General features: G+C 45.5%; 1 protein-coding gene across 7 annotated transcripts in view; it reads right to left on the bottom strand.

Moving 5' to 3' along the window:
* HIVEP1 (HIVEP zinc finger 1) overlaps window positions 1-26,596 on the bottom strand; it is a 155,305-nt gene extending 128,709 nt beyond the window's left edge. For 2 of the 7 annotated variants that reach the window (XM_039231878.1, XM_039231885.1), the window contains exons 1-2: window positions 23,289-23,701; window positions 19,386-19,528 (exon numbers count right to left, since the gene is read on the bottom strand). In XM_039231878.1, coding sequence (XP_039087809.1) covers window positions 19,386-19,425 — 40 coding nt within the window. In that variant the 5' untranslated portion in view covers window positions 19,426-19,528; window positions 23,289-23,701. Of the gene's footprint in view, window positions 1-19,385; window positions 19,529-22,543; window positions 22,702-22,772; window positions 23,098-23,288; window positions 23,702-26,047; window positions 26,142-26,509 lie in introns of those variants that run through there. The other 5 variants (XM_039231880.1, XM_039231883.1, XM_039231884.1 and 2 more) reach the window with 5 other exon arrangements.
* Window positions 26,597-26,941: the final 345 nt, after the last annotated feature.

Raw genomic sequence — 26,941 nt, 5'->3', positions numbered from 1 at the left:
TTTCGGATTCTGTGTCTCCCTCTCTCTCTGCCCCTCCCCACTCATGCTGTGATCCTCTCTCTCTTAATAATAATAAACATTTAAAAATTTTTTAATAAACATTTTAAAAAATGTTTTAATCAAATGCATTGGTAAATAAAAATTATCTCCAGTTTCTAGTGTGACATTTTATTCCTGAGAGTAACGTTTCCATGTATTACTTTGACCATTCTGAATTTCCTTTATCCACTCACCTATTACCTGTTCTTAAATATAACAGCAAACAACTTTTTAATATTAATTTTATCATCTCTGAGATAAATACTTTATATTTTTGTATCTGCTATGCTCTTTATTTCTGGGTTGTAATTCCCCATACCCGAGAATATAACCTCTCCAGAGGTCTGGAATGTCCTGCTACATTTCAATACTTTTCTGTATCTTGATGTTCTGCATGTCCTCTTTAAAATGTGTGTTCATTTCTGGGGTGAAGTTTCAGTACCCAGCCCCCAAACAAACACCTACTCGTTGAAGTCAACATCTTTCCCTGTTTTTGGGGCCTTCACGTATGTAGATGATGATTCCGAAATTACAAATGTTAGAAAATAAGATTCGTTTTGGAGATCAATTTGGAAACAACCAACTTGGCTGATGTGCACGGAAGTCCACAGAGCAAAGGATACATGAATGGTAAAATGAACTTGGTGCAATCCATTCGTGCAGACTTATCCAGACTTACCTGTCGGTGAGTCCCCAACTCTACTTCTCTGCACTGACCTTGTTACATCATTTTAAAAAAAGAAAACTGAGGGGCGCCTGGGTGGCTCAGTCGGTTAAGCGTCCGACTTAGGCTCAGGTCATGATCTCACAGTTCATGGGTTCGAGCCCCGCATCGGACTCTGTGCTGACAGCTAGCTCAGAGCCTGGAGACTGCTTCAGATTCCGTGTCTCCCTCTCTCTCTGACCCTCCCCTGCTCATGCTGTCTCTCTCTCTCTCAAAAGTAAATAAAATATTAAAAAAAAAAAAGAGTCTGTTTAAAAAAAAAAAGAAAACTGAGCTATGCTGACAGCTCGGAGCCTGAAGCCTGCTTCAGATTCTGTGTCTCCCTCTCTCCCTGCCCCTCTCCTGCTCATGCTCTGTCTCTCTCTCTCAAAATAAATAAATGTTGAAAAAAAAAAAAAAGAAAACCATGATTGTGGTCCTAAAACAATAATGCATATAAATCTGAAAAGGGTAACGAATTATTTACATGCTACCTTGTTTTCACTTTGAGTAAGTCCTATCAGCAGAATTCTATAGAACGAACATGGATGCTTCGGGAGGGATTAAGCTGTTACTCAACAGACGTACTCCAACTTTATTTTTCAAACAACTTGGGAATATACTGAACAGTTGTCATTGTCACAGATTAAACTCACAGATCAGTTGGAGCCAAGACCGTCCTTGTGTGCGTCCTCATACTCAGAGAGACTCCGACATACGCACACACACTTTACAGAACTAAAAATAATAATATCCACATCCATGAGGTGTCAGTAGTTCTTCATACATTTGGTACCAACAGCTTGATTCACACAAACGGCATTTTTCCCAAATGAGTCTAGCATGTGTCCGGCCCCCGAGCTTACTCGAGTTGTTTCCCCAGGATCTTTTCGTGGAGCGGGATCCTGCACTTTGGCGAGGCTTTTCCAGGGACAGGTCGGGTCAGACGTCACCTGCAGCCTGGCACAACCCTCGAGTGCGGAGGCCACACCGAGTGTCCGCGCTCCGCTCCTTAACCCAGTCTCTCACCAATGAATTCCTCTGGTCTCTCTCTCAGGCTACCATGATGCAGGGCAATCAGAAACGTACGTGCAAGCTCTGCGTGCTAAAGTGGAGACTCAGAGAACTGGTCTGGAATGGACAGGGAGACTAAAAAGAATTCTTGGGGATGGGGGAAAGGCTCTCCTAGCGAATGAATGAGAAAGCACTCCCTCCTTTCCCGGTCTCCCCTGGCAGCTCTACTCCGCCAAGGGCACTTCTCACCTTGAACTTGGGAGGGAGCTTATCTGACAGCCTATGGAACCGCAGGGCCCTGGAGGCTGGCACTAACGCCAGTCACTTTCGTACCCTCCACGGCACTCAGAGGGCCCGGTGCTTTGCATGGTTTATTTATCAGAGGTTCGCGGAGCGCACAAGAAAAAATATCCACTCTACGCAGAATAAAAAGTCTCCAACTTTATTTCACTTAATAAAACTCTTACAGTTTTTTATCATAAGTTATTGGTTTGATCTTTTTAAAGGCTAGAGAACAGAAGTAATTTTTATAAACCTGTTACAGACCTTTCTCAGGACCAGCATTCGTATCGTGCTTCATAGAAGCAGCATGCACATACAACTCCACACTCTAGTCCTGCAACAAATGCGGGCGCCAAGACACCATTTAAAGTTGGCAAACCCATGATCTAACTACAGAACTTTGACAGTATCATGTACGTGACAGGCCTGTATGAGTTGCTAGATCGGATCTCATTCCAGACAGCACGCAGTCCCAGCTACAAGTGCACGGTGACTGCCTCTAAAAATACCTGTGTAATCCTGACCCCCGCACACCTGACTTACTGATTTCACTTTACAAGGAGAGATCTCTACGTCTGTATTTCCTGTCTGTGTAAATTCTGCAATGTCAATAGTTGTGCAATTTATAACTTAAGGACTTTGTTTTCAAGAATTACTCGTGATAAAAACCTTGTCCACGACCCACACGTTCTTCAGGAGAAAACTGAAGCTTCCAATAAGAGGTGGTGTCTAGAAATTTAATTTTTGAAAATTTAATAAAAAGCATTATAAACTACTCTGGCATAAGGTGTTCCGAGAGTCAAGTAAAATGTTACGTAAGAGGAACTGTTAACTCCTCAGTTCTGAGAATCACAGGAGACGATGGCTATTCATAAAAGGACCTGGATTTGCCTTAGTCCAATCATAACCTCTCTAGACCCAGAAATGACATGACAACTAATGATGCCACCAAAGCCACGATCTCCTCCGTATGCACTTAAATATCTGAGAACAGAGAGTCTGAAGTTGAACAGAGTGAGCTGTGGTCCAGTGAGATCCAAGAAAATGTCTCTGTGAAAGTCTTTGATCATCTCTACTAGAGGCCTTGGGTCTGCCCCTTCCAACCATGTCCTGTGACCACCTAGAAAATGACCCACTTTCTTTTATTTTATAGACCTCCCCAAAAGACCATCTTATAGATGAGCTCATTCACCATAAAGTGGCCATAAACAGTTTCACTGCCACTTACGATCACATGTAATTTGGATGTGGGAAAGGAAATCACTGTGAAATATCAGGGACACTTGGATATCTGGAAAGAGCATTCAACCAAAATGTACTCCGAGGGGAACACACATGCTTCAGTCACTCTATAAAGTACCAAAATTATTCTGTAAAAGGAAAAGGAAGCTCAGGAAGCAAAGCTAGGTAAAGTAAGAAGCAGATAATCTGGAAAAAGTAAGAGTTACCAAAACTGCATTCCCAAGCACACACCAACATTTACTGAATACGTGCTATGTTCCAGATGTTTCCTGGATGTTACGTTTAATCTCCAGAATACCTCATCAGGTAGGTATTAATCATTCACAATTTAAGGTGAGGAAACGCAGGCTCAGAGGAATCAAAAACCACTCTGTAAATCACCGACCTGGTAAATCACAGAATCAGGCTTCAGTCCCAATTCCACAAACTCCAAAACCCCAAAGCCTCTGGAATTTTTTTTTCCAACTGAACCACACAGCTGATAGATGCTTTGACAAAAAAGTTATCAGTGGGCTGGTGTTTGTAGGAGTGGTATGGATGTAAAATATCAGTAAAAGTTACACTAGTAGCCTCAGGGCACAATCATTTCGCTTTTTGTATCTTTTCAAAAGCAACCAGGTATTCGGCCAACTCGATGGGTCTGTGAGCAGTCCTCGGTAGAAAGCCTGTTAAAACACATGGTGAAACTGATGGTCTGAGGACCCAGGAGGAGCTCAGGAGACTTCCGGAGGAAAAGGCAGCAATGACAAAATTAACAAGGCGGATAAATCTTCACCCCAAAACACAACTTATGAAGCCAGACAGAACTCAGAAACAGCTAGCTCAGCATTCTGGAGATCAACCAAAGCCCATCACAAAGCGAGGAGTGTTCACTCTGCGAAAAGTGTGCAAGTTCAGGTAGGACCAGCACAGCACAGGCCTATGTCGTTGCTGCTGGCGGCCGTTGCCACCCCCTTGCTCCCAGCTCCATCAGTGCCACAGCCTGGCCGTGAGGGTGGGCCGAGGAAACCAACAGCTTCACGCCACCGCCGGGCCAGGCCCACCAGATACGGAGCGGGGAACTGTCAGGCCAAGTGGCAATCCCCTCAGCAAGAGAACATGAAGGCCTGAGCTCTACGGTCCCGTGCAGGGCACGCAAGAGACCAACAGACTGGCCGAGGCTCCACAGGGAGTTCTGGGAGGTGAGACAACCACAGTGCCCTTGATAAACTCTCTACAGATATCCCAGGGTGCATCGCAGACACCGGAGTGGACTCACGCCACCCACATATCCCTTGCAGACAGAACCTGCACCTACACGCATAGTTAAGATGCCAAAAGCAGAAGCCAGGTCAGACATGACTGCCTGAAAGCCGAACGCGCCTCTGAGGCCACACACGGACCCATGAGCAGAGTAAAAGCCCTACTGACTTGAGGTCAACCTCTGATCAGTCTCTGGCTGAACACAAAGCTGGGAGCCAGAAGGTGACCCTTAGGGAAGCCAGGTTTACAAGTAGCAACAAGGAAGCAAACAAACAGCAAAGCTGAACGGACAGCAGCAGCCACACAGTATGGGAGAGACGGCCTTTGCAGATGTATTTCCGGCAAAGAAGTAAACAGAACAACAACAGCAACAACAAAATACACAAGCAACAAGAATCAGAATAGAGTTGCTACAATCTAGTATCTGAAATGTAAAACTTCGACAAAAGACTTGGGAGACAGGAAGAGAAACAGGGAAGTGTGACCTATACGCAGGAAAAAGCAGTCAATGCGAGCAGTCTCTATTGTCCCCAAATGTTGGATTTGACAGAGTAAGACTCCAAAGTAGCCATTATATGGGTATACACATTTGAGGGGAAAAAACATAAAGACCTGAAGGAAACCATGTTTAAAGAATTAAAATAAAATATAATAACTCAACAAATAGAGAATCTTGATAAAGAGCTATCAATTATAAAGAAGGGAACCAAATGGAAAATTCTGGAATTGAAAAGTAAGACACATGAAATAAAAAATTTAGCAGAGGGTTCAATGGCAAATTTGAGCTGGCACAAGAAACTAAAAAATCAGTAGAGTTGATGATAGGTCTATGGAAATTAACCAGTCTGAGGCGAAGAAAGAAAAAAAAATGAAAGGAAAGTGAAAAGAACCTCATGGCATATGAAACGACCCCATGCTTACCAACATACATGTGATGGGAAAAGAGAAAAAGGTGAAAAAGATATTTTAAGAAAACTGGCCTAAAGGTTCCCAAATTTGATTTAAAAAAATAAAAAAATAAAAAAATAAAACACTAACCTCCATATCCAACAGGTTCAACTCAAAATAGGTCAAACACAAAGAGATCCACACCTAAATACACAGCACTCAAACTGCTAACAGAGGAATAACTGAAAGCAGCCTCATCATCATGCAGAGAGAAAAACAACATGAAAAACAGCTGACTTCTCATCAGAAACAATGGAGGCCAGAAGGCAGTGGAAGGTCCAGAGCGATCACAGGGGGAAAACACGATCAGCTAGGAATTCTATAGCCAGAAAACTACTTTCCAAAATGAAAAAAGGGGGGGAAGCATTCTATGATTTTTTTTAAAAAGATAACTTGCTGCTGGGAGACCCACCTTATAAAAAGCACTATAGGAAGTCCTTCAGGTAGAATGTAGGGGACACGGACGACTACTCAAACGCACATGAAGAAATGAGGAGTGCCAGAAAAGGTAAATATGTGGGTGGATACAAGACTCTCTTACTTGTTCTCATGTATTGTCCTAAAATGCTTGACAAAAAGGTTAAGATTGTATGAAGCCATAATTTAACACAGTATGGTTAAATTTATAACATAAAGGGATTTAACGCATCCAACAACAATAGCATAAAGCGGAAAAGAAAGAGACAAACTGGAACAAAGTTACTATATCTTACCAGGTTCAAGTAATAGTATTCTCGAGCAGACAGGGAGACATTAAGGTGCATATTACAACATCTAGGACAACCACTTGGAAAATTACTCAAAAATACAGCCAAAACAACAAATGCAACAGAGAAATAAAAGCTGTACACTAAAACGTATTGATGAGTGAACACAGAAATCGTTTTCGATTTACATATATAAGCAGAAGGCAGTGACATAAAAATTGTGCACTAAAAAATACTTTAACACAAAAGAAAGCAGTGATGTACAGAAGAACAAAATTAGGAGGAAATAGAAAAGAAATAAGAGGGGCACCTGGGTGGCTCAATCGGTTGAGTGTCCAACTCTTGGTTTCAGCACAGGTCATGACCTCACAGTTCTGTGCTGAGAGCACTGAACCTGCTTGGGATTCTCTCTTTCCCTCTGTCTGCCTCTCCCCTGCTCATTCCCTCTCTAAATAAATAAACTCAAAAAATTTTTTAAAAATTTAGAAAATAACAAAATGGCAGACATATATCCAACAATAACTACATTAATGTGAATGCAATAACCATCCACCCCGCCAAAAGACAAATTCCCAGCTGGATGAAAGAGCAATTCCAACGACACACTGTCCACAAAAGAACCCTTAGGTTCAAAGAATCCAAAGGTTCAAAGTAAAAGGGTAAAGAAATAAAGAAAGGTTCAAAGTAAAGGGGTACCATGCAAACAGCAATCCTGAGGGGGCTGGAATCACTGTAATTACATCAGGTAAAACAGATTTTAACAACCAACTTGATGTAAATAACATTCTAGAACACTCCGGCTAGTTGCAGACTGGGCATGGCTGCTTACAATAGTATTCATAATAGGCAAAAATGGAAAACAACCCAAAAGTCCATCAGCTGGTAGTTGGATAAAACAAGGGTGATACACTCATATAAGCAATGCTACCTGAAAGAAAGTAAAGACAAAGACAAAAGTAAAGACAAAATTGTGCGATCCCATTCTATAAATGTCCAGAAAAGGCAAACATCAAGAGCCCGGAAGCAGACGAGCAGTTACCTGGGAGCATGACTAACCTCTACCAGGCCTGGGAAAACAGTGCAAATGATGAACATGTTCTAGAATTAAAATGTGGTAAAGGTTGCACAACTCAGTAAACTTACTAATTTCACTGAACTGTACACATATAATGGGCGAAGTTTATTTCATGCAAATTTATCTTTAAAAAGTTGTAAAAAATATATATATACACATAATCCTGCAGTGGATTTAGTGAGGCAATGAGCTCCTGTCTGAAGAAGACTGAAGAAGAAGAGACTGAAGAAAGGAACTCTTTCCGTGAGAACTTAACGAAATGCTGGCTTCACTGAGATGTTATTGTAAATGCAAAGCGCAAATGGCATTAATTCCACCAAACAGAACAGATCGACCTAAACTATCAACCGATAGAAGGCCAAATAATGCACTTAACCCCTCTGACATGCAGTCACACATCTGCTTATACATGGAAATTGAACATCATTTCTATGTTCACTCAACAAATATTTGTACAGCTGCCTGGACTTCCACGTGGCAACCATTATGGTCTCTAGGTCTTCAACTACAAATGTCCTGAGAGACAGGGACAGAATTGTGGAACTCCACAACGTGTCCAATCCATCCCAGCAGGGCCTACAGAGGTCTCCGCTGAGGCTTCCACAGCGGCGCTTGGTTTTCACTTCACTTCAAGACCACTATAGGCTCCACCTTCCACTTGAGAAAGGAGACATGTTAACATACCCAATCTCGTACCACTTTTGAGCCACACGCCAACACTGACAGGGTCCAAAATAACAAGGCTAATGTTCTCATGTATCTGTGGAGAATCAGCATCGCTTTCAAAAGTGTTTCTCAAACTCTTCAAATAGTTACTACAAACTCAACCGAGCCTTACCTTAACACAGAATATTTAATCTTAAACAAAATAAAGTACAACAAAACCAGAAAATAAAAAATATCTACTCTCATTTCACTATCCCCAAAACCACCAGACATAAGGCACTGTTCGGAGATTAAAGATAGCGGTGCAGGTAATATTGAGAATTTGGACACTCAGAAATGTAATCGTGTTCTCTGAAACCAAAGTCCTAATTGCAGAGCCTGACGCGTGAATAGCAGGTATCGTGCAGATAATGGGTCCCCGTTGTCAGCACACGACTCTTAAGTGGCGGGCCCGCCTCTCAGGGCCCACTTTTCTGAAGGCACTCCTCTCAAAGACAGCTCGATTTTCCTGAAGAACAATCCTCCACAGAATGCTTGTGGTACCACCCTGGGAATCGTGGCTTAACCATACTGTTCTACCATATTGTTCCCACCATATTGTTCTACCGTGAGTTAAATACAGAGGTGACTAAGGGACACAATACAATAGAGAAAGGACAGTGCTCTGACAGAATGGCTCCCAGGCCTTCTGAGTGGAGACCCATGATCCTGGCATCCGAACATCAAAAATAATAAAATCCTCTGTCAAGACCAGCTCAGCCTCTAAGGACCTCCCTCTTCACCTTAGAACCAAATGAATGTGAATCCCCTTTAAAGCAGACCCTCTCAATTCCCTTAGATTTCACTCATACAGTCCTCCAAAGAAAGATGGAGCATTCTAACTTATTCCCCAATATAAAGGGGTTTATAAATAGTCCAATTCCCCTGTATCCCATAGATAGGGTCAGCAAACTGTTCGTGTAAAAGGTTACATAGCCAATATTCTAGGTTTTCTGAGCCATTTACAACTATTGGACTCTACAGCCATGGCAGGAAAGCAGGCAGAGACCTAGGAGTGGGCGTGGCTGAGTTCCACTAACACTGTTTTGTTGAACCCCTGCCTTAGAATAACCACTATGTAAAACTAAAAAGAAAATTATAGATCAACATCACCTTGCCCCCAACCCCTGCCCACTCCCATGCCTTATTCTCAAGGAAGAAACTAAATTCCAGTTATTTGCTCAAAGTTCTATAGTACCCTTTTGTTGGCTTGTTCCTATGCAATAAGATGATTTTCTGAAATAGAGACAGATACACAGAGCCAGCCTCCTTCTTTTACCTTTTATACTATCACCCTTTCCCTGGATGTCAACAAATTATACTGAGCCTAGGTGGAGGTATTAAACCTTTATACCTTTATTTTTTTAAAGCAGTTTTAGGTTCATAGCAGAGATTTCTCATATACTCCTTTCCTCCACACATGCTCAGCCTCCCTTACAATCAACATCTCCCACCAGAGCGACCGACTGGTTACAACTGATGAGCCTACATGGACACATCATCACTCAGAGTCCGCAGTTTACATTAATATTCACACTGGGGGCCGTACGTTCTATAGATGTGAACAAATGTATAATGACCTGTATCTACCATTGCAGTATCATATAGAGTGGTCTCACTGCTCTAAAAGTTCTCTGTGAGGAGGCTGTTTTTAAATTTCAAAGCACTGGGACACCTGGGTGGCTCAGTTGGTTAAGCATCAGACTTCAGCTCAGATCACGATCTCACAGTTCGTGGGTTTGAGCGCCACATCGGGCTCTGTACTGACAGCCTGGAGCCTGCTTCAGATTCTGTCTCCCTCTTTGTCTGCCCCTCCCTTGCTCATGCTCTGTCTTCTTCTGTCTCTCAAAAATAAATAAATGTTAAGAAAAATTAAAAAATAAATAATAAATAAATAAATATCAAAGTATTATAAGAGTCTCTAGCCTCTGACATACCTTTTATAAATACTCATCCTAGTATAAAAGAAGTCAATTTGGTGATCTTATAATTGCCTTAAACACAAACTGCACATGTCAAGCCTAAAAAGTTTCCTGAATTTTCCCTTAAAGTTTCAAGTTCATTGGGAAATCCACTCCAATCAAGTAAAGCAGGCCAACAACCACTTCTATGTGATTTTCTCCCCTTGTCCCTTTGGTCTTTCTGACAAAGTCTCAAAACAACTTATTTTCTCTACCAATCTACGCTTCCTTTCTTTAAAACTCCATCTCAAAATTCCACTTCATTCAGTTTTCACTAAGAAAAAAGTTAACTCCTCCATGAAGTACCTTCTGATTGCTTTATCTCACCCAGATGGTTTTTCCTTCATTCTCCCTTTGAGACTCCCATATTGCATGTTCCACATTAATTTTAAATTATGTATTTGTTGCTTTATATTGCCCTGAAATCTTTTTCATATGTTTGGAGACCTGTTATATTAAAAACCCTTAGAAGGCAGGTGTGAGGTTTTATTTCTATGCATAGCACACTGGCATGTTCATGGTTAGAGGAATTAAACGGAAGACTAACAGTCTCCTAACCCAAATCCCTTACAAGAGGTTCTTTCATTTGCCCTACTTCTATGCCACAATCTAGAGGAGTCAGAACATAACTAAAATAGTACGTTTTCTATATTCTTCTGTACCTACTTCAAGAGGAAAAACTACAAAATGTTTTCATCTATATTTTACTTAGAATTTTACTGTTTTCACATTAGTTTCCCCAGATATAGTTTTTAAGCATCTATGTCTGAAATTTCAACTGTTAGGCAGAGACTTCCATTTAAATGCTGCCATTCTTCTTAAAAATAGACATACGAGGGGTGCCTGCATGGCTCAGTCAATTAAGTGTCTGACTCTCGGTTTTGGCTTAGGGCTTGAACTCCTACACTTGGGATTCTCTCTCTGTCCCCCCGCTTCTCTCTGTCCCTCCCTAACATGTGCTAGCCCTGTCTCTCTCAAAACAAAACAATAAATAAATAACTTAAAAAAAAATACTATCCAGTAATTCTACTACTGGGTATTTACCCAAAGAAAATGAAACCGCTAATTCAAAAAGATACACACACCCCTATGCTGACTGCGGGATTATTTATAACAGCCAAGATATGAAAGCACCCATGTGTCCACTGACAGAAGAATGAAGAAGATACACGGTGTGTCTACCATGGAATATTACTCAGCCACAAAAAAGAATGAAATCTTGCCATTTGTAATAACATGGATGGACGGAGAAGGTATTATGCGAAGTGAAACTAGGCAGAGAAAGACAAATTCTGTAAGATTTCACTTATATAGGAATCTAAAAACAAAACAAGCAAATAAACAAACAGCAGAAATAGATCCATAAATACAGAGAACAAACTGGTGGTTGCCAGAGGGGAGATGGGTTGCGGGATGGGCAAAACAGGTGAAGAGGATTAAGAGGTAAAAATGTCTAGTTATAAAATAAGTCATGGAGATGCAAAATACCCACAGACAAAATGCATGAAAACACATAAGGAATATAGTCAATAATATTGTAATAATGTTGGATGGTGACAGATGGTGACCACAGTTATCATGGTGGGCAGCGAGTCAGGTATAGAATTGTCACATTGCTATGCTGAACACCTGAAACTAATATACTATCGTATGTCAAGTGTATTTCATAATAAATCTTTTAAATAAGTATCAAAAATAAATAAATACTGCCATTTTCCCCTTTTAAGCAAGATATCTCTACTTTCAACTATATATTACTAAGTAAATACATAAGCCAACTTCTTTGATGGAACTATTCTTTCTTGAAGAGCCTGGACATTCCTTTCTTCCTAACAGCAAGTCCAGCTGAGAGTAATAAATACATAACCAACTCTGAAATGAATTTCAACAACTAACGACTTAGAGAGGGAAAACCAACGTCCTTCAAATTCTGACCTTCTGAGTAACCTTGGCCCCATGTGCTGTGCTTGACAAACTTTACTTTGCAATTGGGAGGGGGCGCATTTGCAAGCTCTTAGTAATCAGGAAAACTCTCCTAACAGCATTAGCAACTATAAGCATGACAGGCAAGAGCAAAGGCAGTGGAGACCTCCAGGCTGTGGGACCCTCAGCAACCAGCAACCTCTCTGCCTCATACCCATGGCTATATAATAGGGGCATTATTAGCATCTGTCTCACTTGGGTGTAAGGATTACATGAGCAAAGATATTAAAAGCATGTTGAAAAAAACCTAGCATACAGACCTTTTTATAGTAAAGATGATGTATAACACAACATGCCTATTGCCACAAGTCCACAACAAACCATAACTATGGGAAGCAGTAGGACTTTAAAAAAATAAAATTCTCAAGCCCACTCCACAAACATCTCAAATAGCATACAAATAAGCTGCTCAAAGCCAACTCACTTCAGTGTCTCTGGTTGACTTTCTCATCTATAAAATGAGGGAGATGAATCAATGCAAAAGAGTGTTGTTAAAATGTTTTAAAATAATAAATATAGGACTGAAAAAATAAGGCATTTAATTTACTCACAGAATACGTGTTCAGATAACACAAGAACCAACTTTGTTCCAGACTTGTTCAAATGACATGGCATTCTAAATGTAGAGCTCAACAATGTATGTGTATAATGGAAGAATTTTATACGCATTATGCATTTTCCTCTTCTACGATAAGATAAAATTACACCTCATCAGAACGTATTTTGTGCAAAGATGTTCTAAAATAAAATCATTACCCTGATTAATCTTATTATTACATCTTGTATTTGCTTTTAAAAAGAAAAAAGCATTTGGTGAATGTTAAGCATTCCAAAAGCATCAAACGAGCTCTTCATATGAGCTGCAAAGTAATTATCAGAAAACAAATGGGAGGCTTGCTATATGAAATCTAGGATTTTTATCCTAGTCAAAGGACGGCTACGTACGTGGTAGCTGCTAATAACTTCAATCCTTTTCTTACCTTTAACATCAAAAACTATAGGCGAAGTTATTTAGTTATTTCCTTTCTAGCTGCAGTCCTATACAGAATTGTTTTCAATAAACCATGGGTTGTTTACCCTGCAAGATTTCAGACTTCTCAAATCTTAAGACCGTCTACACAGAAATGCTGACTTGACATTCAAATATTTAAAAAAAGATGCATACATGGTTGGAATTCCATCTCAAAATCATCAGAATTCAATTTATTCTACTTATAAGCTCAACAAGACCATCCCCACATAACAGGGAAACGAAAGACAGATGATTTACCAAACAGTCCCTGGAGGGGGTCCACACACTGACAGCCAATGAAAATAACCACATTCATCGGATTACTCCTGAAAACCCCCAGGGTCCTGGGCGTCCCCACAGGCGGGGAGCACAGGGGACAAAGCGAGTGATGCTATGTCACAACCTAAACACAAGTGAGGACTGCAGGCTGTCACGTCCATCGGAACAGGATGACGAGCACTTTTAAGTGCGCTCATAACACAGACAAACTGAGGAGGCAACACACTGGCTACGAGTTTTCCTTCCCATATTCTTTCCTAAGTGATGTCTCTCCTCCACGCCCCAAGCCCTAGACACTGAGGACAATAAGACCTATCGGTAATGAACGCTGAGCTTCTGGGTTTCCTCTGTTGGCAAAGCAAATGCAACCCAAGAGTTTGGCAGAAACCGGTTTCCTATAAAACTACAACTCAGTACTGAGTGTTTACCTGGTGCCAGGCATTGGGCTAAATGTTGCCGTATTACCTAATCTTCACGCATTATCCAACACTTGCGGCTTGCCCAAGGCCAAACAGCTAGCCAGCAATAACATGAGGCCCAACTCTTCACCATGATATCAATGAAATGTACCAAAGAGATAAACTTTAGGAATCCTATGGCACAAACTCACATAAGACAAAAGTTAATAATAAGCACTTGGTTCAGGTGATTAGAGTTTTATATTCTAACAGGTTTCTTAATCAAGGCTACGAGAAGAAGCATTTGCTAATCAAGGTTCAGAAGCATAAACAAATTTCCAGAGTACAAATCATCTTTAACCCTCTAGCTTGTGAATAAGCTAGTGCAAATACACTTTTGTTGATCACAGACGGATGATTAGAACAGTCTATTTTGACACGTAGAGTTATAGCCCGCTAAGACAACAGATCTACAGGAGAATAAATTATGATGCAGTATCAGAAATGGAGAAGGGTACCTGTAATGGGGGCCCCCCTGTACTTTGGGGAGTGAGATGGAAGGGGGAGAAGGGGGGACAAGGGGGTACAAGGGGGGAGAAGGGGGGAAAGCTCAAAGATGAAGAGGAATCTTCCGGCAGAGACATCTCCCACATGAGGAAAGAAAACAGTGGAAATGGGAGGGGAAAAGAAATACTTTGCAGAAAGAAGAGCGAGCCCAGAATCGCTGGGTCTGCAGGCTGAGCTCCTGAAATTATTCTTCAGATTACACAGGAGAATGAGAAGGCCAAACCATGTTGGAGCCAAACCCAGGACTCTGGGCCTCATCTTACAAGGAGCTGATGGGCATCCACAGACCCCATGGGTGGACCTCACCCTCTGCTTCTCATGTCATAATAAAGCCAGGCATTTAGACCCAAGTGCACTCAACCAATAAAAATGAGAAGCAGCCACCCCAAGATTCCCAAAATATGTTTTGCAGAAGGTTAATAAAACTCACCTTTTTGCAAAAGGTTAACACTTGCTATTTTCTACTCTGACTTCCTATCTTCAACTAGATCAGTCTTTGAAACCCTAGGCTCAAATTCAACTAAAATAGGTAACGCCTATTTTCTTTCTTCCCCCAAGTTTTGAAACACATTCAAAGCATTGACTGGTACGGTAGGAAAACAGCCCTTTCTCTTAAGAGGACTGACCTAGAATCCCAGCAGGTCCCCGTTTACTCCATCAGGGTTACCTGAGTCCAAGCAATGACCTGGGGGGACAGGGGACATGGGGGTTCAGAAGGGAATGGTTGCGGGCGAAGGTGATCACGAGTGGGAGTTCTAGCCTGGGAGTCCTTCTCCAGGGAACCTAGGACAACATACAAAGCCTTTCGTCTGAATACCCAAGTGTTTCCCTCATGCTCTTCAGAAGTTCTTATTCAGCCTCATGAGGAGATGTCCTTTTAAACTCTACCCACCTAATCCGTGCAGACAGGCACAACCACAAAGGTTCTATCTGGTGTATAGGGTCGAGGATGGAGGCACCAGGATTCAACAAACCCCTCCTACAACCTGTACGGATTCCCCATCAGTTCTAACTCTGGTTCAGTTTTGCCCCAAATTCATGTCTTCCCTTTTTTTAAAATATTTTTTAACATTTATTCATTTTTGAGAGACAGAGCATGAGTGGGGGAGGGGCAGAGAGAGAGGGAGACACCGAATCTGAAACAGGCTCCAGGCTCTGAGCGGTCAGCATAGAGCCCGATGCAGGACTTGAACCCACGGACCGTGAGATCATGACCTGAGCCGAAGTCGGACATTTAACTGACTGAGCCACCCAGGGGCCCCCTCCTGTCTTGCCCTTAACACATCAGTTCTTTTCCCACTTGTCCACTAAAGAACCTTAACATAGAACAAGTGTAAATTCCACCTCTCACAGGACCATAGCATAGATGTGCCTAATTTTAATCCGTACAAATTTTGAATACTCTATGATAGATTATACTTGCAAATATTTTTATACATGAACACACAAGCATACGTTTGTAGAGTTTCCCCCGAATAAAATTTACATTCCAGAAAGCTGTACTAAGTTTACCCTCCGGCTTTGTATACCCATTGGACCATCTAAGACCAGCTGAACTGAGAATAAACCAAAGAAAAATTATATGTCAAGAGTTAAAATGGCCACGGAAGCATAATAAACATATAATCTGAGTTCAAGCATAAATCTTTTTATTACTGACTTAATTACCAAACATGAGACAAATACTTCACAGACTATTTTCCAAGGAGGCCTAAAATGAAGAAATGCACTTTAAGCAGCGTGAGCAAACTGGGCTGTGACTCGCTTTCTGGTCTTCTGATTTCCTCTCTCCCTATTGCATAGCTAACTTACACAACGCATCTTCTGTCAATCAAAGCAGTGGGTGACAGGGAAAGCAAAACAAACAGTATATTTCAACTGTCACAGCGAGGTACAAAATAAATGCTAAAAAATTCATTTTTCATCACTAATATTTACCGGCTTACCTTTTTCGTTTTTTAAACACCAGCAAAATGAATTTATCCAGGAATAGCAGAGAAATTACAATTCAGGACATACCTGCTTACTATAACCTCCAAACGGTGCCTGGGGATACAGTCCTCACATACATGTTGGAAGGGAAGTAGAAACTCTGAAAGTGTTCTTTCTTAGCACCTTCTTGCCTCTGTGCCTTTGTTTCCTAGGGTTTCCCCACCCAGAACAGCCTCACCCTCATCCTTGCCTGCTGAGTAAGCTCACTGGCTCAGATACACCCCTTCCACGCAGCGCCACGCCCCCAGTCAGTCCACCCCATCCCCGCCCCAGGCCTGGCTACCCTGCAGGTCTCACCACTTGGCTAATCTACTTTGATCTACTCTTCAGGGCCTGAGAGCTCATTACTGCCTCAGTGGAGCAACTTGCTCAATTCTCACTGATGGGCCAGACCTCAATTTAGTTCAAGTTCTCTTTGAAAACTTTAAAATCCTCTTCATTTCAGAAAACAAGGAAGCTTTCCTATTCCAAGTTTTAGGTCTACATACTAAGTTTCGACTCATGAGGTGCCTGGGTGGCTCAGTCAGTTAAGCGCCTGACTTCAGCCCAGGTGGTGATCTCTTGGTCCATGAGTTCAAGCCCTGCATTGGGCTGTCTGCTGCCAGCACAGAGCCTGCTTCCGATCCTCTTCCCCCTCCACCTCTCGGCCCCTCCCCAGCTTGCGCACATGCACACTCACTCTCTTTCAAAAATAAACATTTAGGGGTGCCTGGGTGGCTCAGTCAGTTGAGCATCTGAATTGGGCTCAGGTCATGATCTCGCGGTTCATGAGTTCGAGCCCCGCATCAGGCTCTATGCTGACAGCTCAGAGCCTCAAGCCTGCTTTGGATTCTGTGTCTCCCTCTCTCTCTGCCCCTTCCCCGTTCATGCTTGGTCTCTCAATCTCTCTCAAAGAAAAACATTAAAAAAAAAAAAAACCCAAAAATAAATGTTTAAAAATTAATTAAGACTCAGATTCAGTGGACCCTCAGGATCTGATTTCTAATTCCCCTCTTCCAATCTCCTACCCTCTCCCACCCCTTTGGCCCCTGAACAGAACCTACTTCAGATGGTTCCTTTGCTTCTCTTTTCTTCCTACCCTGCCCGGTGCCAAACTGCCCCGCCCCCACATGAGGGCACAGTAGGATGCCCCCACTCTGGGGAAGCTCCATACCTCTGCTCTTCCCTCACCACGCTGGTGCAGGTATGTGTTCACCATCTCCTCCCCTCAACTCCACCCTTCTTTCGGGGGTCTACATTTGAGTATCATTTTGTCCCTACCTCCTAGAAAAGTGGCACTTGAAGGCATTGGACAACTATCTATTGGGCTGTATGTTTGGTGCAAAAAAGAAAACAGTCTGTGGCCTGAGATCGGCATTTCTCTGGACAGCCATGGGATCTAGAATGTGATAAAGGGCAAGCACGCCTCATTTTACTGGGCTCTACTTTACTGCACTCTGCAGATCACGTCTTTTGCAAACTGAAGGAGGTTTGTGGCGATGCTGTGTTTAACTGGACGTTTTGTGTCTCTGTGTCACGTTTCGGTGATTCTCACAACATTTCGAGCTTTTTCGTTATCGTTATTGTACCTGTCAAGGGGTCACAACTCGTTGAAAGCCCCGGATGAGAACTAGCATTTTTAGCAACAAAGGATGTTCTAATTGACGCATGTACATTTTTTAAGACCGTGCTCTTGCAAAATCCATCGACCACGGCAGAGCATAAACGTAACGTTTACACTAACTGGGACACCAGACAGTTCACTGGACTCGCTTTACCGCGATGTTCGCTTTATTGCAGTCAGCTGGAACAGAACCCACAGTAACTCCAAGGTATGCCTGTATATATGAAATAACGAAAAAACGTTTACTATTTATGACCTAATGAATAATACTTTGAGATCAATCATGCATTCCTGTCGACAAATATCAGGGCTCCTATCAGCGGCCAGGACTGGTGTGGGCCTACGGTTCCTTTAGCCCCCAGGCGGGATCATAAAGGCTGGGCCCAAGACTCCAAATGCCCACATCAGCTGGCACCCAGGGGTGGGAAGGCTCTGCCTACAGCAGTAAATGGGAGAAAGCATCTACTTTTTAGGAGCTCAGATGCTGGCAAGAAAGACAGGCAAATACACGGTCTATTTTCTACATTTTCTAAGGAACTCTGAAAACTCAGACTTAGACGCATAAGACTTAATGTTCTCCATCTAAAGCCTCACCTCATTAAACACTGGTTCTAGAGTCATCAATTTGAACTTGGTCCGAGGCAGCCAACTCTGCCAGCAGGGAGCCCCAGCACCCTTTTCGGCGGGAAATCAGCGCTGTTGCAGATTCAAGGAGGCCACAAAACTGACCACATTTCCAATTACACCTCGCAGTGACCGGCCAAACTTATTTCCCAAAGACACATTCTAAATTAATTGGTTTGATCTTTATTTTTCACCTGGCGTGTGCCTGAGAATTTTTTTTTTTTTTTTTTTTGCCTGTAATAGTAAATACTTTGTAAGATACTGGACTCAGTTGGGGAGTATTATTTGCTCTGATGGTTCTTTGCTTAGCCTTGCTAGACCCTCCCCTACTAAAATTGAATATAAAAGGTAACTGCTCTTCCCAGTTGATATAACACACTAGAACAACATACGGTTTGAAGACAATAAGCTAAAATAAACTCACCTTCCTAATATTAAAATCTCTCTTCAGTTAAGGGGAAACTCGCATTTTTTCACCTTTGTATGAAATATACATAATGTACGTAATTTTGAACCACTGCCTCCTCATGGAAAAACAGGTCAGGCAAGTAATGGTCTGAGTTAATGTCCACCACTACCCTCTTCACTTGTAGATCATCTAATGTACAGAACAGCACAGAGATAAATCTCAAAAGCGGTGTGGGGAGGGGTACAAAATTCACATTCATCTGGTTGGCAAAGAACATCTGACTCTTCCGTTTAGATTCCGCGAAGCAAACGCGGTCCCTGTTAAGAGGAAGTAAATCACTTTCATCCCCACACTGATGGCTGGGAAGGCATTGTCATTCTGTCAAATCGGATGAATTCATTCAACAAAATATTTATGAAGCATTTCCTAAGAGTCAGGAATTGCACGGGAAAAGTGGACATGAACACGAGAAATGGCGCCTTCCTGGCACTCACCACGGGGCAGGGCTGACACCCAGCCATCTGCCATTTCTGTTCCCCAAGAAATATTTTATCATAAGATTTATTGGGAACCATCCCTCTATGTAATGCCGAGCCTTACCTCTTAGATTTCTAGGATGAATCTGTTTAGTTCGAGGCATCTTCTTTGATTCAGGGGCCCCTTTTTCTTCTTAGAAACTGTAGGAAGTGCAGGTCACAAAAAGGTAGTGCCATAAACTCAACATCCGTCAATTAATCCATGTGCTGAAAACGGGGGGAAAAAAAGCACATTTTACTACCTTCAAAGGAGAAAAACATTTCTAAAGCTATGGCTGAGTTAGCACTAACCTAACCTCAACAAAAGATAACCAAGCTGGAGACATCTGCACAGGATCACTTACTAACTTGTAATTAACCATAGGACATCTCATTTTGCTACACTATCTGGGCTTTCTTTTTTTTTTTTTTTAAATGTTTTATTTATTTCTAGGAGAGAGAGAGAGAGCATGAGCAGGGGAGGGTCAGAGAGAGAGGGAGACACAGACTCTGAAACGGGCTCCAGGCTCTGAGCTGGCAGTCAGCACAGAGCACAACGCGGGGCTCGAACCCATGAACCGCGAGATCATGACCCAAGCGAAAGTCGGACGCTTAACCGACTAAGCCACCCAGGCGCCCCTATCTGGGCTTTCTCATAAAGGAAACAGAAAATCACTGTACCTTATCAGAGAAGAGTGAAAAAGATTCACTCAAGTAGGTTTTAAAGTAACGTCAGAGGGTACAATTAAAGCGTAGCATCATGTTATAAAAGGGTTATGTCGTTTATAATACTTCTGCTTGTCCATAAGCTCTTTGGTAACAAGGACCATGTCTCATTCATCTTGTTCTGCTGAATTAATTCAGTTAAAATATGTGGTTGCTACCGGAGCTGCCCTCCCCCATTACTCCAGCTTTCTCTTTGAGGCTTGTCGCAGGGCTGTACTTTCTGCCTCCCCACATTTAGCTACAATGTGTAACCAGTTCTGGCTAATGGCCTGTGAGTGGAGGAGACACACACTGCATCCAGTTACCAAAGCAAAATCCTCCAGCACTCTGTGTTCCCTGGGCTGTGGGACAGGCACTGTTCTAGACAGTAATGCAACACAGAGCTGAGGTCTTAATAATCCAAGGTGATCACAGAGCACACACAAGAAAGAGACCTTTTGCTGTTTTAAGTGGCTGAGGTTTGGGAGTTATTTGTTACTGCAGCATAACCTAGTCTGTCCTGACTTCTATGTTTTGATGGCAGTGATCGGAAATCCAATATGCCAAAATGGTAATAATCCCAAATCTGATTATCTCTCTTCCCAAATCCCCAAATCGGCCACCTCTCTCTCCTCCTCCCCAAGATCCTCAAGAATCCTAACGCTAAAACTTGAGTTTTCATTTCCTGGAATAATGCTGATAAGCAAAGCCCAAGGCAATGATAATAAACATGAAATTATGTTTAATCACTAAGCAGACACAAAGAATGGAATGGGAATGCTCTGTTTAAAACCTATTATATCAAGTACTGTAGAAAAACAAAAGAATACTTACTAAGCACCTGCGGGGTGCCTATGTACTTTCTACACATTACCTAATCCAATCTTAATAACTCGTAAGATAGCTATCATTTATCTACTGTATAGACAAGAAGAGAGAAGAAGGGTTGACTAACCTGCCCATTGTCAGCAACAAAAAAATGTGGTACCATGTGACTCAGTTACTCTCCACGGAGATCATACCTAGTCTGTGGTTTTATTCAACAGGCTGTAGGGCACAGGTCATGACTACATAGTTTGCTGTCAAACCAGACTGGGTTCAAAGCCAGGCTTTACCCTTTACTGTGTGGCCTTGTTCAAGGTACTTAACCTCTCTGAAGATCAGATTCCCCAACACTAAAACTAGGAAATAGTATCCACCCTGTAGGGTGATTATAAGGTCTAAGCTAAACAATGTTGATGCTTTGCCCACTGCCTGGCACACAAAAACACTCAAATACTAATACTCCTTAAGAAAGCCTATGTGGGGAAGACTAGATCTAATATCCCTATACAAGGTTTTGGAAATTTATTATTTCATTACAGCAGAGAAAAAACAGAAGTAACAAAGGCTACAATTAACTTCAGTTATTTTACCCTTGATAAGGCTATGTGCGGATGCTGCACAAAATTATTTGCAATTGTTTTAACTGCATGGGGAAGAATACGAAATATGACGGCCAAATACCATTACGGTGCTAAATGATCTATAAAAGATATGGTTCTTCAACACTCTGCATTAAATACATCCACCATCCGATTCACAAAGCTTGATTCAATAGAGAATTCGGAGACATTGGGGCCAAATTGCATGAACGCTTAACTAAAAGCTTTTAAATGGTCACGATATCTGAAGTTCTTAAAGCGCGAACTCCGAATGTAATACAATCACGTGACCCCGTATCAGAAGCCTAAATATAAAATATGCAAATTCCCAATCAGTAACTGCTCCTGGCTTAGCCGGTTCCCTACCTACCCACTGTCCCTGGCTGTCCATCCCATGTTTAGACCCTTGAGGGGGGAAGTGAGTATAGGGAAAGACAGCGGCACCGGAGGGGCTAGGACGAGTCATAATCCGTTCTTTTGCAGGAAAAAAATAAATACTACACGGAGCAAAAACATGACAGGATCAAAAAACGTAAAGACAGTTGCAAGGAGAAAAAACATGAATGAATGTGGAGGGCGGAGCCTGGGAAAACCCCTCTGCAACGCTGCACTGAACAAAGCGCTTTGCATGCCAGGAGGAGGGGGAATGGAAGTGCCAGCGCTGGAAGGAGCCGGGAGTGGATGCGGGGAGGAGGAGGAAGAGGAGGAGGAGGGGGAGGAGGCGGAGGAGGAGGCGGCGGCGGAGGTGGAGGAGCAGGACGAAATGAGGCGAGCGCGGCAGCCCTGAGACTCCTCCTCGCCGCCGGCTCCCCCACCGCCCCCTCCCCTCTCCAGCAGCAACTCCTTCCCCAGCCCGACCCCAGAGCGAGCCTGAGCCGACCCGCGCCCAAACCCACCGCCCACTTCCCAACTGCTGCAGGCGCGTACTCCCAACCCGGAAAGAAACTACCCAGGTGGCTGGGAGTAAACAGGCACTTGGAGCAAAGAACGAAAGGAAAAGAAAGCCACAAAGCCGGGAGGTTGGGAAGCCGAGGCCTGGTCTCCCTCACCCCCCCCCCCTTGCAAAATGCGTCTGCGGCTGGAAGGTGGGGTGGGGAGGCTGGGTCCCTCGTACCTGCTCGCCTCCCAGGACCGCAGCTCGGGCCGCTCGCGCGCGGCGAGGGCGCCCAGAAGTGGCAAGTGTCTCCCGCACGCAGCCATCCCCTCTGCAAGGTCGGCGGTTGCACACACACACGCGCGCACACACACACACACACACACACACGCGCCCCCCCCCCCCCCCCCCCCCCGCCGCCCGCCGCCCTCCCAGCTGCAGCGCCCCCGCCGCGGAGCCCGCGCCGAACCTGCTGCCAGGACGCCCGGCGGAGCCGCTGCCGCTGCAGCCGGCCCTGGAGCTGCGCTGCTGATGGCGGCGGCCGCAGCTCGGAATCTCCGCGACCCCCGCGCGGCGGCGGCGGCGGCGGCGGCGGCAGCAGCGGCGCCCGGGATCCCTCCTTCACTTGACAACCCCAAACACAAACATAGCCTCCTCCCGCCGCGGCTCCCGGCCCCCGGCGCCCTCCCCGCCGCCGCCGCCGCCCCAGCAGCAGCCACACTAGAGGCCGGCGACTGGCACTCACACCACCCAGCGCTGAAATATTAAACAGGGGAGCCGGCCGGGGGGCGGGGGGGGAGCGCGGGGCGCGCGGGCGGGGGCCGCAGGCGCCGGGCGGGGGAGGCGGCCGCGCTCGCCGGCGCCCGGGGCCGCGGCATGACCGCTGCGGCGGGGAAGGGGGCGGCAGGGGGCCGGGCGGCGAGGCTGGGCGGGCGGCCCCCGGGTCCTTGGGGCCCGGGGCGCGGAGGGCGGGCGCGGGCTTTACCTCTCCCCAGGGCAGAGTAGGGCACGTTTAGCGTCTTTAGGGGCGACGGGAGGTGCGCGGGCCGGGCAGCGCGGGGGAGGGAGGGCGAAGGTCCGAGGCTTTCCCGCGGGTGGGCGGGGCCGCAGGGGATCCCCGGGGGCGGGAGGCGGGGAGGCCGCGAGCTGAGCCGCGCGGGCGGGGGAGGGGGCGTCCCCCAGCAATGGCTGAGGCTGGGGCTCGGCGGGGGAGGGGCGGGGGGGTGGTTCACCGCCAGCGCAGAGGCCCGAGTGGACAGGCGCGGCCGGCAGCCCTGCGCAGGATGGAAGTGGGGCGGATGTCCTGGTCGGGGCTCGCGTGGAGCCCGGAGCCCCGGGTCTCCCCGGCGGGGCGGACCCGGGACCGCACCTCCCCCCGCCACCCGCCCGCGGCTCCGCCCCGCCAGGCCGCCGCGGGGAGGAGGCGGGGGGCCGGAGGAGGCGGCGGCGCGGCCCTGGGGGGGCGGGGCGGGGTTAGGGACGCGAGGGGCGGGAGCCCGGGGTCGCGCCGGCTTGGGGACTGGCGCCCGGCGGGGGCAGAGGGGCGGGCCCAGCCGGTCACGCGGCCCGGGGAAGGCCTGGCCGGGTCGCGCAGTTGGGGGCGGTTGGTCCGGGAACAGGGGCGGGGACGGGCGGGGCGGTAGTTTCTCTTTACCGTCTCTTTACTTTCTAAAGCAGGATGTGGGCCGGCCCAGTGACGTCATGGGGTCTCCCAGTCCCGCCCCCCGCCCGGGCCGAATGGGGGAGGGGAAAGGAGAAGGGAGGGCGGGGGGGGACCCCAAGGGGGTTTCCTCAGCAACGCGTGGAGGGAAGGGGAAAGTCATTGTGAAACTTGAAACTCATTAACTCTGAAAAACAACTTAAAAAAAAAAAAAAAAGGGAGGGGGGCGGGGTGTTGGTTTGGAGGGTGGAAGGGGACATATTATTAACCCCGAACTGAAACCACTTTTTGGTGGCGGATGTTCTATTAAAAGACTGAGGGAAGCCAAGGTTATTCCAGAGGCCGCTCCAAAGCCGGCTGGTGGTTCCCAGCGCCCCGGCTGCCAGCGCGGTTAACCCTTGCCTGTCCGCCTGACAGCTTGGGTCAGGGAGAGGAGGGGTCTTTGGGGTCAGAAAGGGAAGTGCGGTGCTGGGCAGCCGACTCGGCTCCGGGGACGCAGAGAAGAAGAGAGACGAGGAAGAGGGAGTAATTACCATAAACCAGAGTTTGACCCTAGCTGCTAGAAAGCAGTAGAGGAAGCAAGGAGTGGTAATCTATGGAAGTAAATCCGGAGGAGCTGGACCAGGGTATCGAGTAAGGTCTTTTGGGGTGAGATGTACTAAAGAATGTTAGAAATCTGGGGCTCAGAAATTGCACATGTACACCTAAGGAAGCAGCCAAAAGTGACTGGTTTAAGGAACCGCGATGAACTTGGGAGGAGTAAGGCAAAACAAACATTTTGATGCCTAAAATTTCTCAGATTAAACCAAACTGCTTTCCCCTTTTAAGGAATAAAAATGCTAAACGACCGTACACCCACTATGTGGGCCATCTGTGCAAACTTGAATTGTTTTGTTCCCTGGGGCTTCCATAAAGACATCTAGGCTTTTCCTTCTAGGGTTGACCCCGAAAATTCCCCCGAGGAAATCCTACCTCTAGCTCGTTTGAGCTAAGAAAAGCTTAATGCACCAGAATGGGAATGATTAAAAATGGAATACTCCGTAAAGGCGAGCTTGTAGCCAAAAGTAATGTTAGGTAAGGAGGGGTGGGTGGGAGATATACCTATTAAAAACTAAATTGGTCATAAGAGCAAAGATAATCCAATAACTGCCTAAATTCGAAGTGATGTTATTTAGCATACGATGTTCCCAACCTTGCGATCTTTAAAATTACCAAGTGATGCAATCATCTCTCTTTTATAAAAGTAGATGACATCTAATGGATTGCAGTCACAAAAAATAATGTCCAACTGGTCATCTGAATAAAAAATAAACCCTCATTTAAATGTTAAAGTATACCTCATCTGTCAGAAGATAAAGATTAAGGTAGCTTGATAATTATTAATTCTACTTGGTGTCACTTGCTAAATCAAAATGCTAACTGAATGAATATATTTTTAATCCAATAGTTGGTGAACTCAATAACTAATGCACACTATGAACACAATGTTTATATGAGATTTGGCATTGTTAGGAGCTTTCTAAGAGATTAAACCTGCAATTTGTGGAGTTATAGAAAATTTTGTCATTTCAGCTTGTTAAAGAACTTTTTTCTTAAATAGACTAACAATTTAACTTTCTTGAGCGGCAAATCAATATTCAACTCTCCTTTCAAATACATGCAATACGGAACAGTTTCGTATTTTCTAGTTTCGAATTTTCTAAATGCCATTTTCCCTGACTCTGCCTACAGTTCTAACTTCCTAGTTATCAGAACGCAGGAAAAGCCAGCTAAACGGTAAAGTAGCTAGTTTCGGCTTGTTTTGTGACAAATTAAATACAGTTTCTCAAATAGTATCGGAATGGGGGGGGGTGTTTTTTTAACCGGAAAATAAATGTGAAGGGTGAACAGCAGTTTGAACTGTCAAAAATTCTAACAATGGGGGAGGTGACCATACTCTTGGGGGGGAAGGGAAGGAGGGGATCCTAGGGCCCCATTTCACTCTGGCTGCATCTCCCTGCCGGCCGTGTGAACGCTTTGGAGCCCCCCTCCCCCCGAGGAGTGGGGTTCAAGTGAGGGCAGTGTCACTGCAAGGCTCTACGCACATTTTCCTCGCTGAGCAGTTTTGGGAGAACAAGAGTCCACGCTGGGGCTCGGCCGCGGGACCCGGCCGTCCCGCCGCGTCCAGCGGGCTCCGGCCACCACCGCCGCCCGCGCGTCCCCAGCCCCGGTTCCCACGCGGCCGCCCGGCCGGGCCCGGCTCGGGCTCCCCCCTGGCGCGGCCCCGCGGCCCCGGCCCTCCGCCCTGCGCGCGGCCCGGCAGCGCCGCCGCCACGCGGAGATCCCCGAGGTTCCTCCCCGCCGGCCGCCGGGTCACGCCGCCGCCCGTCCCTCCCCTCCGCCCTCCGCCCTCCGCGCGCGCCGGGCTTTCCCGTCCACCGGCCGCATCCCCTCCTCCTCGGGGCGACCCGGCGACAAAACCTTCCCCGCCCGCTCTGCCAACTCTGCCCCACGCCCGGGCTACTGCCAAGCCAGACGCCAGACAAAAGAACGCAGAGAAAACTTACCCGAACTGCAACGCCAGAGTCTGATCCAAAGCTTCCTGGGTTTAACTTTTAATTTTAAAAACAACAAAAGCAGAAACCAAAAGCCTCCTAGGTTGGAAGTGGGCGTGAGAGGAAATGCTAGGGGGAGGCGCTTCATTGCCTCGGCTGCTTTTTGCCCCCCCCCCCTTTTCTGGCCCCTGCCTGGGGCTTTGATGTTATCTAGTGCACCGCCTACGTTGGTTTATACCGTGGGCTCCGCGCCGAGAATGATATACGGGTATCTGGCACTTTATGTGCGGGTTTGAAGCGAGGGAAGCAGGTGGTCACGGAAAAGGATTCCCACTTCTTCCCCCCTGCAGTGAGAAAGGACCCTTTGCCCAGACTGTCCTTTGTTACCAGGACTGAAATGAACAATCCACTTACCTAGTGATCCTGGAGAGCTGGACCATGTGG

Source organism: Hyaena hyaena, unplaced genomic scaffold (genome assembly GCF_003009895.1).
Source record: "Hyaena hyaena isolate Hyena2069 unplaced genomic scaffold, ASM300989v1 scaffold_60, whole genome shotgun sequence".
NCBI lineage: Eukaryota > Metazoa > Chordata > Mammalia > Carnivora > Hyaenidae > Hyaena > Hyaena hyaena.
The sequence above is the reverse complement of the archived record's forward strand: the minus strand, read 5'-3'. Positions and strand labels throughout refer to the sequence as shown.